The following is a 19,926-nucleotide window of genomic DNA, read 5'->3' as shown; positions in this document are numbered from 1 at the left end:
TAAATTTAATATTTACTCTGTTCCTAGGTAATTATCTAAGCACTATTATAATGATTGAGATTACCAAACAAAGTTACTTTGTATTTGGGGATTAAAATTTTTCTCCAAAATCAAAAGCTAGTCCTTACAAGTTCTCTCAAGAAATTCATGAGGTTAATTTACTTCTAACCTTCTGTGAAGCAACTACATATTTAGGCTTTTATTTATACTAGCTTGGTATGTATGCCACTTACAAAAAATCAATTTCTAATTCTTCCTTCTATCAGTATACAGGTTATAGTACACAATATTCCTTTCGGAAGAGTATCTTTTTACCTCTTCTGAGCTTTTCTTTCTATAGTACTTACTTATTTTATGATTGTTGTTTTTTGTTTGGTTGATTTTTAGTTATTGGTGGGGGTTTTTAGCTTTGTTTCCTTGAATAGATCTTACCATTTTGAGGACAAAGTCTGTGATTTATTCATCTCATGAATTCCTCACAACTTCTAGCACAGTGCTGGGTATCTGATATTATCATCAAAATCCTGAAGGATTCATTCACCCTCTACTGACATAAAAGATAATATGCATTTGTTTATGTTTGATTATAGTAATCAAACTTTAACTGATTTACTTTTGATTATAATATTTTGTTTCTTTAGATTTTCAACACATCATTATTTGAACCACCTCCTGCAGGATATGAAAATGTTTCGGATATTGTACCACCTTTCAGTGCTTTCTCTCCTCAAGGAATGCCAGAGGTAAAAACACAGTGCAACAAAATAAAAATGACAAAAACAAGCCTTCCTTCACTTCATACATTCAGCCAATAATTAAAGGGTCATAAAGGGACTTTTGATGTAATCCAATTAATTTTTTCCACATTTAAGTAATGAGAATGTCTTAGTAAGAAGGAGGAATATTGATTATATTTTATTCATAGTATTTTTAAAGATACAATTTACTGCAATGAGATGCACAAATCCCAAATGCACATTTATTGATTTTTGACAAATGCCTACAAATGATCCACACCCCATCAATGTACAGAATATTACTTTTACATCAGAAAATTCCCTTATGCTTCTTCTTAATCAGCTCTACACACCCCAGAGGATGTCTTTCTTTGACATTTTTGCCACCATAAATTAGTTTTGCCCATCTAATTTTTCATTTTTTTGTTCAGTCTATCTGTTTTCCTTTGTTGAAACAAGATTCTTAATTTTGATATTGTAAAATTATTTTCCTTATGTTTTTGCACTTTGGGCTTTCTTTATTAATATTCTCCTTCTTTATTATTTACAGTGATATAACTGCATCACTTATGTATACCAAAAATTAACAATAATTTTTTATTTAAAAATAGTATTAATATTACCAGATTGAAGCTAAACAGAAATGACCAAATAGTATATGATAGCAGAAAGTATAATGAATCAATTTAATTTAAAATAGCTAAAAAATATAAATTATACTTTAAAAATCTTAAATGAATGTGATCTCTTGAAGAAGTTGAAGTGTGAAGTGTGAAATTGAAGAACACTAAAATGTATTGAGCAGTGAAAAGATTATGTATAAAAAAACAGGTTGACCGGGTGCGGAGGCAGGCGGATCACCTGAGGTCAGGAGTTTGAGATCAGCCTGGCCAACATGGTGAAACCCCATCTCTATGAAAGATACAAAAAAAAATTAGCCAGATGCGGTGGCACACACCTGTAGTCCCAGCTACTCCGGAGGATGAGACAGGAGAATGGCGTGAACCCGGTAGGCGGAGTTTGCAGTGAGCCGAGATGGCGCCACTGGATTCCAGCCTGGGCGACAGAGGGAGACTCCATCTCAGAAAAACAAAACAAAACAAAAAACAGTTAAACCGTTTATGTTTCTGGATGAGAAAACATCATGTTATAGGGAGAAGATTACACCTAAATTAGTGGGTAGGTTTACTACATACCCAATTAAAATCTTCCAAATAATTTTTGGACTTTGACATTACTATTAATCATAAGAAAGAGTTATAAAGATCATTGTCTCTTATTTCCTTCAAATAGACTTAAAATCTTCCAGATCAATGGCTAAATAGAAAGAGCACACATGTTGTATGGGTTTGCTGTTTATGTTCAAATATCAGATGAGTTTGCTGATCGGTGTTCCTCACTGGATCATCTGTAACCCAGTGGAGTGTTAATTCTTTCAAAACTATGTGTGTCCATATGTGTGTTTAAAACATTTCACGGGCCGGGCGGCGGTGGCTCACACCTGCAATCCCAGCGCTCTGGGAGGCTGAGGCGGGTGGATCACGAGGTCAGTAGATGGAGACCATTCTGGCTAACACGGTGAAACCCTGTCTCTACTAAAAATACAAAAAAGTTAGCCAGGCGTGGTGGCGGGCGCCTGTAGTCCCAGCTACTCGGGAGGCTGAGGCAGGAGAATGGCGTGAACTCGGGAGGTGGAGCTTGCAGTGGGCCGAGATCGCAACTCCTGACCTCAGGTGATCCGCCTGCCTCCACATCAGGCCCACCTGTTTTTTTATACATAATCTTTTCACTGCTCAATACATTTCAGTGTTCTTCAGTTTCACACTTCACACTTCAAGTTTTTCAATAGATAACAGTCATTTAAGATTTTTAAAGTACATTTCATATTTTTTAGCTATTTTAAATTATTATTTAAATTTATGCACTTCAGCCTGGGCAACAGAGCTAGACTCCGTTTCAAAAAAAAAAAAAAAATCACGATTTCACGATCAGTAATCTTTGAATTTACGTCTGAATCCTGTGGAATAGGAAATATGGGACTCTGCTTTATGATGTTTAAAATTAGTAATTTGCAGTGTTGATAAAATATAGCCTATTCTAGTGGTTCTCAAGCTTTAGTGTCTGTCACAATAATCTGGATGGCTTGTAAAACACAGATTTTGGTTTCCACTTCCTAAGTTTAATGGGGTGGAGCCTTAGAGTTTGTGCTTGTAACAAGTGTGATATTGTTTCTGAGGGTTCAGGGACAATCTTTGAGAATCACTGGTTTTGCCTCCCAATTCTATCTCTATAAATAAGAGTTAGGGAGATGGAAGCTTAAGGAAACAAAGAAAATTCCAGGCTAAGAGTGCAAGATTCTATTTATTCACAGTCATAGAACAATGGATGGTACAGTGTAAATTGTACAAGAAGGTCTTTGTCTAAAAACAAAGCTCTTTTCTAACTCACAGTGACAACTTGCATTTGAGAAGTGCTGAGAGGGAATATCTGTCACACTTGTTTTCATTTTCAAAGTTTACTCTCATTTTTAAGCTAATATCTTTTTCAGCTTTCTCTCCCTCACAATTTGTTTTGTGAGAATTGCTGATATATCAAAGGACAGCCATATTTAGAGACATTTAAAGGTATAGTCTCCTCAAAGTTATATTAAGGATAAATTTCATGTAGGATACTTACACTAAAAAAATTATTTTGCTGAAATCAAATTGGTTAATGACTTTGTAGCCACAGTTAAAATAGAATAAGAGTGTGCTCCAGAGAGGGCTAACAATGATAAATCAGAAATATAGTGTTGTGATTAATAGTGCATTATGTTACATTGGTCTTAGGAAGAAATACAAGAGCTAAATGTAATCCTTTCACATTTAGGCAAAGATTCAAATGTCAGTTTCCCAATTAGATTCACATTTTATTTAATATTACACCCACTTAAGCTCCAGTTCACCATTTGTATACTCTATTTAAATGCTTTTTATTTTTTTCTATACTACTTATCACCTTTTAATATAATGTATGCTTTGCTTAGTTATTAAATTTAATGCTCATTATTGTATTGTCCCATCCACGTTACAGGAAATCCCCAACTTAAGATGGCTACTTAAAATTTTTTGACTTTATGATGGTGCAATAGCCATACTCATTCAATCCACTTCTCAACTTACCATGAGGTTATGTCTGGATAAACCCATTATAAATTGAAGATATCCTAAGTCAAAAACACACTTTAGACATATAATTATTTTCAACTTAGGTGAGTTTAATAAAACTTAATCCCATTGTGACTGAAGGACGACCTGCAGTGTAAGTTCCTTCAAGGGCAGAGATTTGTTGCATTACATAGGGCACTGCCTAACACATGATAGATCTTCACCAATTTGTGAAATGAATCCTAGAATCAGCTTGGAGACAATTCTATTTTAATATCTCATATATATTTGTTGTGTACATGCTATGAAAAAGGTAGTCAAAAAGGGAAACAATAGCCAAAATAAAATGATAGGATTTTGGAAATCATCTGGGACAGGGCTTTCAAACTGGGCTGTGTAAAGACTTTCCAAAGGCAAGCATGACAAGGTTTTAAAGAGATCAGTTTCCAGATCATCAATTACCCTGTGTACTTTTTCATGGTATTGAAAGCTAGCCTGTCATGTGGTCCTGCTCCCTATTTACAAGCATTTTCATCTTATTTTACAAATGAAAAACATCTCCCACCCATTCTAAGTCAATATGAAGCATTTCTCTGTGTTGTAAAAATCTCTGGGACTCCAAAAAAAGAGACAATTAGAAATATTGTTTTCAATGTTAAGATAACAAATGATTCTAACAGCTGGGTAACAAAGTCCTAGCAATTCAAAGTTTACAATTGAGCAAAATTAAAGGTAAACTCAATTGAGTTTCCAGCTAATATCATTAAAATATACTTGTATGAAAGATCAATTCGTGATTTTCAGATTATAACTTGAAAGAAGTTTAAATAAGTTAGTGACAATTCCATAACAAATCTTTCATTCCTATCCAAGTTTTCTCAGAACTTACTGTAAAAACAATAAATGTAAATTGAACTGTTGTTGCTGATCCATCTCATTCTAGCAATAATTTGTTCACTTACTGAACAAATGTGTTAAGATAATGCTTCACTGTCCCACTCATTGCATTAAGATATATTTCTAATCAAGTATTATGGTTATGCATTATTTATAAGAATTGCAATGATGTTGTTAGATTTAATTTGATACTACTAGTAATTACAATTATAACTTTATTTTTTATTTATTTATTTATTTTTTTTTTGAGACCAAGTCTTTCTCTGTCACCCAGGCTGGAGTGCATTAGTATGATCTCAGCTAACTGCAACCTCCACCTCCCGTGTTCAAGCAATTCTCGTGACTCAGCCCCCAAGTAGCTGGGATTACAGGCGCTTGCCACCACGCCCAGCTGCTTTTTGTTTTTAGTAGAGATGGGTTTTCACTATGTTCGCCAGGCTGGTCTTGAACTCCCAACCTCAAGTGATCCACCCGCCCCAGCCTCCTAAAGTGCTGGGATTACAGGCATGAGCCACCATACCTGGCCTATAATTATAACTTACTCCTGAAGCTGTTTCTTAACACAATCTGTCACATAAATAAATACTTCTTTTAAAAAATTGACTTATATAGATATACTGATTCAAGGAAATTTGACAGTGATTAATAAAAGACTTTCAAGCATACCCATATTTAAGGTAATAGATTCTGGAATGAAATTTAGAATGCTAGTTGATAATTATGGAGTGTTCTCTTGGGATCAACATTCTGGATTAGGCAGAGGGAGAAGTCACCCTGCAATGCCAGCTCAAGGATAGCCTTGGCTAAGCCTATAAGGAGGTCTGGAATAGTTTCTCAGAATTGTCCTATGTTAGACTGAGATGTCCAGGTCTCTATACCCTCACATCAATCAGTCACTGAATGTGTGGCATTCTAGGAAAGGACATGACCTTGAGCAAGGGGGCTGTCTATACCTGAGGCAATCCTTGAAGGGGCTGACAGATGAAGGTTGTCTGCAGAGAGCCTTCCCTGCAGCTGGAGCAAAAAGTCCCTCATTGACCATGAACCTGGACAGCTCATCCTAGTGCCCAGTACAAATATATTTTACTTTACAGTAAAATTCTGTGGAGGGAGGTGGACAATATACAAGTTCAAGAGAAAAAAAGAGATGACAAAATTTTGAGTGTAAAGAAGAGCATGTTCATGTATTTTTTAAAATTGATGATGTTGAATAGTAAATAAATATAGTTTTTAAATTCCTTTGGATTGATATAAAAGTTATATACAATTTCATCTAAAAATGTTAATATTTATAGTAAGCCAGATATTGCATGCTTTGCAGCTACTTAAAGGTATGATAAAACATTTAAAATTTCAGATGAAGGAGTACATTGCCAACATTAATTTGGGGAACAGGTGAGCAAAAAAAGCTTGGAAGGTCACTGATTTAATCTAGCAGGTCATTTAGCAAATGAGAATATTGAGACTCAAATATGATATAAGATTTGCACATCATCACATTAATGATTGAAATTAGACCTATAAACCAGTGATGTTACCTATTTTTCTTTACTTGGTAGTTGTTAAGAACCATTAAACTGCTCCCTGTGAACACACTCTGAAGAAAGGAAAGATCTCATTAAGGGCTTCTGAGCCTAGGGTATCTGGACCCCTTCATGTTGCGTGCCACAATGTGTATATGTATAATACTTTTCTGTGGGAGAGTGCTTCTGTAGCTTCAGCTTCATAGCCACTAAATGTGGGACAAATACAAACAAATATTACTTAATTCATATACTTCTAGCCCATCTAATTCCATTCTCAATTTAAATTCACTTTTCCCTTGAATCTCTTCTTCGGAGCTCATACATTTCTGACCCTCTTGTGTGCTCTAACCTCCTCCTTCTTTCAAAAATGTCCAACAGTCCCCATGCAGAAAAACCTCCTTGTTTTACATCTGACTTACATGAAGTCATTCCTGATCTCAACAGGGCGATCTAGTGTATGTTAACTATGCACGAACTGAAGACTTCTTTAAATTGGAACGGGACATGAAAATCAATTGCTCTGGGAAAATTGTAATTGCCAGATATGGGAAAGTTTTCAGAGGAAATAAGGTAAAAAATCATCTTTTTTTCCTCTCCCTCATAGTGGGTTTTACATGTGTAGAGTCATTTTCTTAAAACTTTATGAATACGATGATTTTCTTATATTCTGTGATGTGCCCATGTTACAGAAAGGTCGGCATAAAGCTTACATTTACTAGGTTATATCCCAGGGTTAAATTTGATCATTGGAATTTGGCCAGTGCAGATGGTTAGGGTGAACAGAACAAATTTTTCTGTGCTTACAGGTTATGCCTGTGGCCTACAAAGAAACACGCACTGGGTTTATTATTAAGTTTCAGTATTTTTGTTTTAAATATTTTCTACAAAAATATTTACTAAATTAAATTGTAGTATGAATTGTTATAAATAATGAGGGCAAACAGTTTATACATAGCAAATTTAAATATTACTCTCATTTTATTAGTTAATAAATATATTTTTCTTTTTAGTGGGAAATTAACTTTTAAAAAATTCCCTTTTGACTATAGAACAAATAGGAATTTGGCCTGTGGGATCTACTTGCTTATTATACTTCTAAGCTAGAGGAAGGAAAAAGCAAATACTCACTACCACTAATAAGAACATTACCAAATCTGACGCTCTGAGGATTTCTGGAGCTTATAGTAGCAAAAAGAAAAGGGAAATTCTCTCTGAGATATCCTTTGTTGTAGGCCTAATGACAAAAGTTTGAAGATAAAGTTCTACTAGTTATTTAAGTGTAATATTGAAAACTGATGTTACCGAATCTGGAACAACCAGTTTAAAATAAGGAAAGAAAGACACTGTGTTTTCTAGGTTAAAAATGCCCAGCTGGCAGGGGCCAAAGGAGTCATTCTCTACTCAGACCCTGCTGACTACTTTGCTCCTGGGGTAAAGTCTTATCCAGATGGTTGGAATCTTCCTGGAGGTGGTGTCCAGCGTGGAAATATCCTAAATCTGAATGGTGCAGGAGACCCTCTCACACCAGGTTACCCAGCAAATGGTGAGTGATCAATCCTTGAATATAACAGGAAACTTAACATTTGAAAGAGACTTTATTATAGAATTTCCTTTGGCACAATGGACTAAGCATGTCTTTTTTTATTCTCTTTGCATTTAAGAATGAAAGAATTTTGAGCTCTAAAATGATTGGTTCAGGTCCCTTACCCCGTTATTTGGAAACCTGGGCCTGGTGGGTTTTCGAATTCAGACTTTTTCAGATATTTAAAAAACATTATGGTGTTACACATATACCATAACTTGCATAACAGTGATGTAGGGGCCTGGGACAGAATATGAGGAAAAAGCATATAAATATTTTTGCTGCAGAGTGTATGAATACTTACACTAAGTAGTAAGTGGGGGGCGGGGAATAAGGAATATAAACAGGCTTATGTCTGCTCAAGTTGAATTTTGCTTTCAAATGAGTTCAGCTCAGATCAGGTTTTGCTGTTAAATAAATTCCCCCCAGATTTACAAATTTCACAGTGTTTTTGGATTTCACAGTTGTGGGTAAGGGACAGGAGAGCAGAAGTTCCATAAACTTGTTAAATGGCCAATTTAGGATATAGAGCCCAGGAAATGCATATTGCTTCATTGCTATAAGATAACAGAGATAACTTTAAAAGAGTATTTCCTAAATGGCAGCATTTTACTTGCATTAACAACCCTAAAGCTAGGGGATGTTATTATCTCTTATTTGACAGGGGAGGAAAGTGAGACTAGAAGTCAGCCCAAGATCACCCCTCCTCTAAATGAGCAGTTGGATTCAAATTCAGACAGTCTAGCTCACAGAGTCCACATACTAGTCCTATGCTGAAAGGCTCCCCTGTAAAACATTAACAAAGGGAGCTGATTTATTTTGAATGTGCTCAACTATTTGATGATGTTTACAAAAATCTGTGATCATTAAGTTTGTGTGGTTTAAAGCTAACTAAATTTTTAAAACTTGTGTGAAATACTTTGCCAAGTTATCTGTGACGTTTACGTCTTCATCTGGTTTTACTCTTAAATCATAGACTCCTATAAAGATTATATACTTTTTTTTTTTTTTTTGGTTTTGTAAATCTTAGAATGTAATATATTGTCAGAATTTTTTTTAAAAAAAAATGATACATATTACCTTATAGCAAAATTACATAAATATACCTGAACTTTATTTACTCCACCTTTTTATTTCCAAGTTTTAAAAAATGCAGCTTAGCCTAAGCTTTATTAGTTATGCAAAGTCAAAATAATGAAAATAAAATGAGATTAACTGGAATGTTTCTGTTGATTTTCTTCAGATTTGAATGATGGTATTTTAGGGGGAAAATTATGTTATTTCTATGAGACTAATGTTTATTGAATTATTTTTTGGTGCCCTATACATTTTTATTTTCCTTCTAATTTTACTTTTTATTATGGCATAATTCTAACATATATGAAAGTAGAGACAGTTATCAACATGTTGTCAATCTTGTTTTATTTATCATTCCAATTTTTTGCTATTATTCTAGAGAATTTGAAAACAAATCCCACACAACATATTATTATGTCATTTTATGCACAGAAAGAATACAGATTTGCAGTTACCTAAGTTTCTTATTAGATTGTTTTAAAAACACAGAAAAAAAAAAGGAAAAACAGCTCTAATTTTTCTTAAATCTGAAGAAATGATAGAATGTGTGTGCTTATTTTGAGGTAGAGTTTACATGCAATGAAATACACAGATCTTAAGAGTTCAGTTCAATAAATTTTGCAAATTGCATGTGTTTATGTCACTAAAAATAGGATATAAGGCATTTCCATCACTCTGGAAAGTTCTTTTGTACCCCTTTCTGGTCAATTTTCTCTGTGTCCCCTAGAACCAATCACTTTCTAATATCTAGCATCGTGTATTAGTTTGCCTGGGTTTGAACTTCAAGTAAATGGAATCAAACAGTAGATTTTTTTTTAAAGCTTTGTTTATTTCAGTGTAGTAATTTGAGATTTTCCATCACATTGTATGTATTAGTTTTTTTCTTTCGATGATTGAGTAGCATTCCATTGTGGGATTATACTATGGATTGTTTATTCATTCTTCTGTTAGAAACCTGGACTTTGTCTAATATTTGGCTAATATAAATGTGACTGTTATGAACAATTTTGTACACGTCTTCTTGTGGGCATGTGCTCATCTTTCTAGAGTAAATACTCAGGAGTGGAATTGCTGTGCCGTAGTGTACATTTCTGCTTGACATTGCTTTTCAAAAGAGTTATCTTAAGTGATTGTATAATTTTAGACTAGACTCATACAAGTAATGTATGGGGATTTCAGTTGCTCCACATTCTCGCTAATATTTGAACTTTTAATCTGTTTTACTTTAACAATTCTAGCAAATGTGACATTAGAATGTATTTAATGTGATTTACAGAGAACCATTTGAATGAAACTGAGTTTTTACTGGAAATATGGCAATTTTTTTTTTCTCAGAATATGCTTATAGGCGTGGAATTGCAGAGGCTGTTGGTCTTCCAAGTATTCCCGTTCATCCAATTGGATACTATGATGCACAGAAGCTCCTAGAGTAAGTTCGTAAGAAACAATGGATGGCTGTTTGGGTAATTTTCATTATTGATAGTTATCAAATGTTAGCCTTTTATCTCCATTTTTTAGTACTTAAATTTTCCAACATAGGTGCTCCTTGTAATTTTATCACTATAAAATAGAGTAGTGGCTCTGTTCTGGAATTTAGTATGTACGTGAGTATCTAGTGTATGACAGCTATGAAAATGAGCCTTTCAGATATGTAACTGCAGGGAGCCTAATTGATCAATTGCTCCAGATGCTGTGCTTTAAAACCCCACTCTATTTGTGTCAAGACCATGCTTCCTGTAGTTCTTCTCAGGCAATGACTGAGTGTGGCAAGGATACTACTACAGGCCTGCTTCTGGAAGGCATGGGACTCCTCTGATGCAAAAGTTTAACCCAGGGACTCCCTGATAGCCTGGCTCAAATAGATGCTGCACCCAACACTCCTCTTTCTTTTCCTCCTCCCTTTTTCCTTTATTCAATATTAGACCTACCTTGCAGTCTAAGGATTTTCTCAGGGTTTCCTAGCTCTCTCCTCATTTTCCACACATGCTTTTCCCTAGTAAATCTCTTACTCATGTGTTCCTCTGACTAAGTCTGAGAGGACCCAGAATTACACACTATGAGAGCCACTTCCATTTTGTTTATATCTCTATTCTTCTTCTCCTTCTGCTTTCATTATCGAAATTTTCTGCTTTCATTATCAAAACTTTCCCAGATTTGTTCCACTTAACCTGGCATTGGAACTGTTTGCTCTTTCCTGTGCTTCTTTCTCCCATTGCCATGTCCTTTTTTTTTTTTTTTTTTTTTTGAGACAGAGTCTCACTCTGTTGCCCAGGCTGGAGTGCAGTGGTACGATATTGGCTCACTGCAACCCCCACCTCCCGGGTTCAAGCAATTCTCTTGCCTCAGCCCCTGAGTAGCTGGGATTACAGGTGCCCACCACTATGCCCGACTGATTTTTGTATTTTTAGTAGAGATGGGGTTTCACCATGCTAGTCAGGCTGGTCTTGAACTCCTGATCTCAGGTGATCTGCCCGCCTCAGCCTCCCAAAGTGCTGGGATTACAGGCGTGAGTCACCGTGCCCAGCCAGCATTATTCTTTAGAGGTGAGAGAACACTGGCTTTCCTAAAAGTGAAATTGATAGATACCAAAGCATCTGGCCAGTTAGTCCCTTTTCTTCTTTGAGTTCAAGCATTTCTTAATCATTTTATTCCAATATTTATGAGGAAGCACTTTTTGACCTAGGACAAGGCACTCAGTTTCAGAGGTGAGGAGCCAGACATCTGGGGAGTAGGATGCATCTGTTCAATTTAAGGGCAGATTGAGAAAGTACCCTGGTCTTTCTTCCTTGGGGCTATAAACTTTACTACATTGTTTAAGATTCAGGACATAGGCACAACTTTTGATAGCACTATAGACTATGCATTTGCCTAAAAATATGTATAAATAAAGACTAAGTATTCATGGTATTTAAAAGATAAAACTCATTTTAGCATTACTTGTAATAGTGGAAAACTGTAGACAACACAGATCTTCAACAATTGATATGTACTCAAATATTAATGACTATGATAGTAAATGAAGTGATTAAAAGATATTATATGTTGTACCAGAATAATTAATAATATAGAAAAATGCTTATGATATACTATTGAGTGAAGAAAAGCAAATTTCAAAACTATATATATATATATATATAGAGAGAGAGAGAGAGAGTATTATCTCAGTTATATAAAAATTTAAAACATGGGTCTGGGCGCTGTGGCTCATGCTTGTAATCCCAGCACTTTGGGAGGCTGAGGCGAGTGGATCATGAGGTGAAGAGATGGAGACCATCCTGGCCAACATGGTGAAACCCCGTCTGTACTAAAAATACAAAATTTAGCTGGGCATGGTGGTGATTGCCTGTAGCCCGAGCTACTCGGGAGTCTGAGGCAGGAGAATCGCTTGAACCTCGGAGGCAGAGGTTGCAGTGAGCCGAGATCACACCACTGCACTCCAGCCTGGGCAACAGAGTGAGACTCAGTCTCAAAAAAAACAAAAAAGTAAAACATGAACCTGTATTATCTTTGTAATTAGGAAAAAAGCATGCATAATATCATGGAATTAGATGTGAGATTTATTTAAATGTTTTCAATTTGGTCTGGTTTACTAGGTCAATATCAGCTGTGCTCTGATTGTGTAATGGAATTACCTGATTGAAAAATTACAAATGTAATTCATCTGACATCACTGTGTCAGCCTCTGTAAGCCATTTTACAAATACAATCACCGTTAATAACATAACTTTCATGGAAAAGTGCATTTTACATTCAAAATTTCATAATTAAAAATAGGCATTTCTATTTATCCACTTTCTAAGCCATAATGAAATAGTCCATATAAGTGTAATTTAGTTTTTAAAAATTGTTTAAAAGAACATATGGTTTGCTTATGAATTTCACTGTGAAAATTTACTCTCTTTGCACATGTGCCTTGGGAGTGTGCCAAGCTACTCAATTCTCAGGTTCTCTCAAGTGGGTAGCAGTTTAGCATTGTGCATTAAATAGAAAAGACAGTGTTTTACAAATGGAATATATCATGAAATAAAAGTTTATTAATACACATGTGAGAAAACGAGGAGAGATATAAAGTTATATAACGGTCCAAGAATGCTGAGAACTTAAATAAAAAATTGATGAAATGTGAGTGATGGTAAAAACTTTATGTTGACTTGAATGGGAGAGAAAGGAGACACCATGTATGTTTTTTCCTATTTTTCTTTACATATATACTGAACACAGTGTGATTATGCAGTTTTAATTTGTCTTCTAGAGTAACTTCTAGGATGATAATTATAGTGCCAACAGTAACAGTAATAGCAGGTATCCTGCATGGAATGCTAATTATGCTTTAGCACTTACTGTTGTACTAAATGCTTTACATACATCTCCTTAATTAACCTATAAAACAACCATATGAGTTAGTATTGTGACACTCATTTTAACCAATGTTCAGAGAGTAAGTGAGAGAGCCGGGACCCAAATTCATGTCTGATGCAAAAGATACTTTGGTAAACACTATTTACTCCCTACTCAACTAAACAAGCATTTAGTAGCCACCTCTATTGATTATAGTGTTGTCTCATTCTTATGTCTCTGCTCAGGAGACCTTTAATGTCTTCTCACAGCCCACTCACTCAAGGAACATTTATAGAATGACTTTTATATTTCAGCCACTGCAGTAAAGGTAAGAATTAGGTAAAGATAGTAGTAATATACTCTCCTGTATTCTTGATTTTAGTAATTACAGTCTTCCCTTTTTAACTTGGTCAGTCTAACTAATGGTTTGCTAATTTTGTTGATCTGTTTTTAATTTTTTATTATTATACTTTAAGTTCTAGGGTACATGTGCACAATGTGCAGGTTTGTTACATATGTATACATGTGCCATGTTGGTGTACTGCACCCATTAACTCATCATTTACATTAGGTATATCTCCCAATGCTATCCCTCCCCCCATCCCCCTCCTCACAATAGGCTCCGGTGTGTGATGTTCCCCTTCCTGTGTCCAAGTGATCTCATTGTTCAATTCCCACCTATGAGTGAGAACATACGGTATTTGGTTTTCTGTTCTTGCGATAGTTTGCTGAGAATGATGGTTTCCAGCTGCATCCATGTCCCTACAAAGGACACAAACTCATCCTTTTTTATGGCTGCATAGTATTCCATGGTGTATATGTGTCACATTTTCTTAATCCAGTCTGTCACTGATGGACATTTGGGTTGATTCCAAGTATTTGCTATTGTAAATAGTGCCACAATAAACATACGTGTGCATGTGTCTTTATAGCAGCATGACTTATAATCCTTTGGGTATATCCTCAGTTATGGTATGGCTGGGTCAAATGGTATTTCTAGTTCTAGATCCTTGAGGAATCGCCACACTGTTTTGCACAATGGTTGAACTAGTTTACAGTCCCACCAACAGTGTAAAAGTGTTCCTATTTCTCCACATCCTCTCCAGCACCTGTTGTTTCCTGATTTTTTAATGATTGCCATTCTAACTGGTGTGAGATGGTATCTCATTGTGGTTTTGATTTGCATTTCTCTGATGGCCAGTGATGATGAGCATTTTTTCATGTGTCTGTTGGCTGCATAAATGTCTTCTTTTGAGAAGTGTCTGTTCATATCCTTTGCCCACTTTTTGATGGGGTTGTTTTTTTCTTGTAAATTTGTTTGAGTTTTTTGTAGGTTCTGGATATTAGCCCTTTGTCAGATGAGTAGATTGCAAAAATTTTCTCCCATTCAGTAGGTTGCCTGTTCACTTTGATGGTAGTTTCTTTTGCTATGCAGAAGCTCTTTAGTTTAATTAGATCCCATTTGTCAATTTTGGCTTTTGTTGCCGTTGCTTTTGGTGTTTTAGACATGAAGTCCTTGCCCATGCCTATGTCCTGAATACCTAGGTTTTGTTCTAGGGTTTTTATGGTTTTAGGTCTAACATTTAAGTCTCTAATCCATCTTTTTAAAGAATCACCCTTTGTTTCATTGATTTTCTCTATTCTCTATTTTATTATTTCTCTTTCAATCTTTGTAATTTTCTTTCTTATGCTTTCTGAGTTTAGTTTAGTTTTCTTTGTCCAGTTTATTAAGGTGAAAGCTTAGCTTACTGATTTGAGATCGTTCTATATAGGTGTTTACAGCTATGCATTTTCCTTTAAGCACTGCTTTTGCTGCATCTCATAAGTATTGGTACATTGTGTCTTCATTTTCATTCATCTCAAAGCATTTTTAAATTGTATTTCAGAGAATTTTTCTTTGACCCATTGGTTATTTAGGAGTTAGTTGTTTAATTTCCATGTATTTGTGAATTTCCTAAATTTACTTTTGTTATTGATTGCTAAATTCCTTTTATTGTGGTTGGATTAGTAAAAGAAATATATGAGTAATAAAATGATTGTATAATTTCAACCTTTTAAATTTATCCAGACTCATTTTACAGCCATGATTTATTATGAAAAGTGCTCCATGTGCACTTGAGTTACACTGTTTTTCAATTTCTTTCTCAAGGAAAGTTAGCCATTTTATATCCCAGCCAGAATAGTCATCACGCCTTACACTTGCTCTTTGCTTGCCCGCCTCTGTGCCTGGAATGCTCTTCACCCTCATTTTTCCATGCCCAGCCCTTATTCATCCTTTAAAATCTAGATCAAGTGAAACCTTCTTTAGAAAGTAATTCCTGATCTCACAAGCTGAATCAAGCTTTCTTTTGTCCACATTTTTTAGAACTTTACCTTTGATCTGTCATGTTCTGTTTTATATTATGATTGGTTTTATATGTATTTCCTCTGAGTGATTTATAAACTCTTTGGTGGAAAGACTGAGTCTTGTATATATTTATATATATATATATATATATATTTTTTTTTTTTTTTTTTTGAGACGGAGTCTCTGCCTTGTCGCCCAGGGCGAGTGCAGTGGCTGGATCTCGCTCACTGCAAGCTCTGGCTTCCGTTTCACGCTTCTCATTCTCCTGCCTCTAGCCTCCTGAGTAGCTGGGACTACAGGCTCGGCCACTCCTCGGCCTCGGGTTGTTTTTAGGCTTTTTAGTAGGAGGACTGGCTCTCCCACCGTGGTGTTAGCTTAGGATGGTCTCGACCCTCCTGACCTTTTCGGATCTCGGCCCGTCTCGGCCTCCCAAAGTGCTGGGATTACAGGCTTGAGCCACCGCGCCCGGCCATATATTTATATTTTTTAATGAATAAAACACAGTGCCTTAAACATAGTAGACAACAAATCTTCTCCAAATGGTCAAAATTGATATACTACAAGATACAGAATTATAAACTCAATACTGTCTATACATTAATTACTGGGCATCTACAGTCCACCAAATATGTTCAGAGACATTTTCCAACATTTATTTGTACTTTCTAATATTTTTGTGGTTTGAAATTTTAATATTCAACTTTTAAATATTTGTGGAATTTATTTTTTATTTATAAAGTGAGAAAAGGACCTAAAGAGATTTATACCTCAGTAACATTTTTCAACTGAAACTTCTATTCTCCACGTATGTGTATTATTTTTTTCATTGGTATATTAGATTCTTATATATAACTATTATTATGTTCTCTTCTAGTCATTTGTTTACCCCTCCTTGTGGGGACACTACAATCATGGCTTTATATTATATTGTTTTATGGGAATATGGACTATTAATTTTTATTTTGAAAAGGAAATACATTTACAAAGTTCACAATTCAAAGGGATTTATAGTAAAGTTTTCCTCTCATCCATTTACACCCCCAAAGCAACTGATGTTATTAGTTTATAGTATATTAGCATAGCTCTCTGCTGCAGAGAGAGGTCCTGGAAAAAAGTGTGTTGCTGGTCCACTGCAAAATGCAGAGGGTTTTATAGATGAGATGGTGAAGAGGTGATGTCTGATTTATATAAGTCATGGAAAAACTGGTTAGACCAGGTGTGCCATTTGCATAGGGTGTGAATTTCTGGTAGCCCCACCCTAATCTTTTATTATTCAGGTAAGCTTTCTGCCTGAGCTGCGCCATGTTGCTCATTTCTCTGTTACTGTGCATGTGGTAACAAAAACAGGGAAGATGGACCCTCCATGTGTACATGCCTGGCCCCCAGGTAATAGCCTTTGTTTTTTTTTTTTTTTTTAGATAGAATTTTGCTCTTGTTGCCCAGGCTGGAGTGCAATGACATTATCTCGCCTCACCGCAGTCTCTGCCTCCCGGGTTCAAGTGATTCTCCTGCCTCAGCCTCCTGGGATTACAGGCATGTGCCGCCACCACACCCAGCTAATTTTTTTTTTTTTTTTTTTTTTTTTTTTTAGTAGAGACGGGGTTTCTCCATGTTGGTCAGGCTGATCTCGAACTCCCGACCTCAGGTGATCCGCCCTCCTCGGCCTCCCAAAGTGCTGGGATTACAAGCGTGAGCCACCGCGCCTGACCGCAGGTAGCCCTTTTCTATTGGCACAGCTGCTGGCATTCCCCTGCACTTTTCAGCTTGCTAATCTATGTTTGCAGCTACATTTTTCAGGCTGCTTTTTGTTAGAAAAAATAGTAATAATTTCTTGGGCTACTTTTTGTTAGAAGGGAAGCTCTGCCAAGGACTCTGTTGCCCCCATTGTCTGGAATATTCATTTAACGGGAACAAAATGCCCGTGGTAGGCCCAAAGAAGTCTGTTTTTGCCTTACAGCTGAATTTTTATAAAAATGTAGTTACAATTAAGGTAGAGATTATTCAGTTTGAATAGTCTTTTAGGTTTGTCTGGAAACACATTCGTCTCTCAGTAGCTATTTAGTAAAAGTATATTGTTTTACATGCCCCAATCAAGAATAAGTTAATCCATCATCTCAATACAGTAAAGGCAGATATGCTGAAGTGAAACTACAAGAACCCCACCATTTCATAAACATTACCATGTTTTCTTTCTCAGTCACCTGCTGAAAGATAACCAGGGACCGTGGCATGTACTGAGTGGTCTGCCTGAATCTTTATTTCTGAATTTTAAAAAATAGCGTTGAAGTTTTTAGGGGCTTCTGAAATGAAATCCTTTCAAAAGAAAGGATCCTCCTGTCTTCTTAGTAGATGTGTATGAAAGTACTTTGTAAAAAATAACTATATACCAGTAAGACAAATAACAATGGAAAATTTCAGAGAGTTAGACATCAAGCTCTTTCTTCAGCACATGCTCTGGAAAGCACTTTTAGATTTACTACTAGATACTGGTAACACAGATCAAATTCTTATCAATAATTTGAATCTTAATTAAACCATTTACTAGTTGCATGACTTTGGGCATGTTATCTAATCTCTAAGCCTCCTGTGCCCCATCTGTGAAGTGGAGGAAGCAATTCCTCAGAATTGTGGTAAGGTTTAAATGACATATTATATTCAAAGCACTTTGTACTCATTAAAGATATTATGAGCATATTGTCAATAAAGTGAATCCATTAACATTTTAATGTGTTACTTCAGGTGTTTTTTTTTGTAGCTAATCATGTTTTTTGTGTGTCCAACAGAAAAATGGGTGGCTCAGCATCACCAGATAGCAGCTGGAGAGGAAGTCTCAAAGTGCCCTACAATGTTGGACCTGGCTTTACTGGAAACTTTTCTACACAGTTAAGAGACTATTTTAATTTTAACTCTTTTAAGGGGGAGCCTTAAAGAAAAAAATACTAGGCTGGGCGTGGTGGCTCACGCCTGTAATATGAGCACTTTGGGAGGCCGAGGTGGGAGGATCACGAGGTCAGGAGATTGAGACCATCCTGGCTAACACGGTGAAACCCTTTCTCTACTAAAAATAGAAAAAACTAGCCGGGCGTGGTGGCGGGCGCCTGTAGTCCCAGCTACTCGGGAGGCTAAGGCAGGAGAATGGCGTTAACCCGGGAGGTGGAGCGTGCAGTGAGCTGAGATCGCGCCACTGCACTCCAGCCCGGGTGACAGAGCCAGACTCCATCTCAAGAAAAAAAAGAAAAGAAAAAATACTATAGAGGATGACAGAAAAAGTAAAATTTATGTAATACCAGCAGGAAACAAAACTGCAATTTAGAACCAGTGTAATTTTTGCCTGTGAACAATTAGACATCTTTAAACAAGATTGAAGATTCAAAAATTATGGGCGTTGTTGGAACTCAGAAAATAGATAACCCAAAGTATGGTGTTCTGGCATGCTGAGCACTTTGAACTAAAGGATAAAAGTCCTCAGATGCAGCTTCAGAATCAATAGTTCTGACCTCCTACTTCACCCTACAAGAGCAGAGTGGAAGTTTCTCTCTGAAGTTCCCTTATCTGAAGCTGCTGTAGAAGGAAGACAATGACTTTCTTTCCCCTCCCTGAAATTTTATTGACCAGGGAAGATTGAACTCATATAATAGGAAGGAAGACTGAGGCATATCACTTTACACAGGCCTTGTCACAGCTGTTGACTGTTCTCTAGTTCCATTCAAGTTCCAAAGAGAATTATTTACAAACTATTGCCTGCTCTTCGGGTCCATTTAACTCTCTTGAAAACCGTTTACCATCCCTCAAAACCACCTGCAGTCCCCCACTTCCCCCTCCCCTGTGAAGAGGGTACCAGTTAAACTTCAGCCATTTGGCCTTTGTTTGAGTCTCACATTTTGTTTGGCTCCTGTATACACTGGTGTGTTAATCAGTTTGTATCTTTTTCTCCTGTTAATCGATTTTCAGTTTATTTTACCAGATTTGAACCTTCAAAGGCAGAGGGGAAAATTCCCTTAACCCTTATAGTGTTAATCTGTTAACCAGTTTTGTTTTTTTTTTTATAAGAATGTCTTTTATCTTTGCATTAGAAAAGTCAAGATGCACATCCACTCTACCAGTGAAGTGACAAGAATTTACAATGTGATAGGTACTCTCAGAGGAGCAGTGGAACCAGGTAAAGGAATCATTTGCTTAGCAAATATTGATCAAGTAACTGTTATGTGCTGGATACTGCCAACCACTGGGAGTGCAAAGTGAATCAAAACAAACAAACAAACGAAGAAAACCAGTG

At 36.1% G+C, this 19,926-nt stretch overlaps 1 protein-coding gene across 5 annotated transcripts in view; it reads left to right on the top strand.

The window, feature by feature from the left end:
* LOC101022396 (glutamate carboxypeptidase 2) overlaps positions 1-19,926 on the top strand; it is a 67,042-nt gene that overhangs the window by 16,906 nt on the left and 30,210 nt on the right. For 4 of the 5 annotated variants that reach the window (XM_031653059.1, XM_031653056.1, XM_031653057.1 and 1 more), the window contains 6 exons: positions 642-743; positions 6,751-6,876; positions 7,663-7,849; positions 10,301-10,394; positions 18,434-18,532; positions 19,724-19,809. In XM_031653059.1, the coding sequence (XP_031508919.1) occupies positions 642-743; positions 6,751-6,876; positions 7,663-7,849; positions 10,301-10,394; positions 18,434-18,532; positions 19,724-19,809 (694 nt within the window). The remainder of the gene's footprint in view (positions 1-641; positions 744-6,750; positions 6,877-7,662; positions 7,850-10,300; positions 10,395-18,433; positions 18,533-19,723; positions 19,810-19,926) is intronic. The other variant, XM_031653058.1, reaches the window with a different exon arrangement.

This window comes from Papio anubis, chromosome 12 (assembly GCF_008728515.1).
Source record: "Papio anubis isolate 15944 chromosome 12, Panubis1.0, whole genome shotgun sequence".
NCBI classification, from domain to species: domain Eukaryota; kingdom Metazoa; phylum Chordata; class Mammalia; order Primates; family Cercopithecidae; genus Papio; species Papio anubis.
The sequence above is the reverse complement of the archived record's forward strand: the minus strand, read 5'-3'. Positions and strand labels throughout refer to the sequence as shown.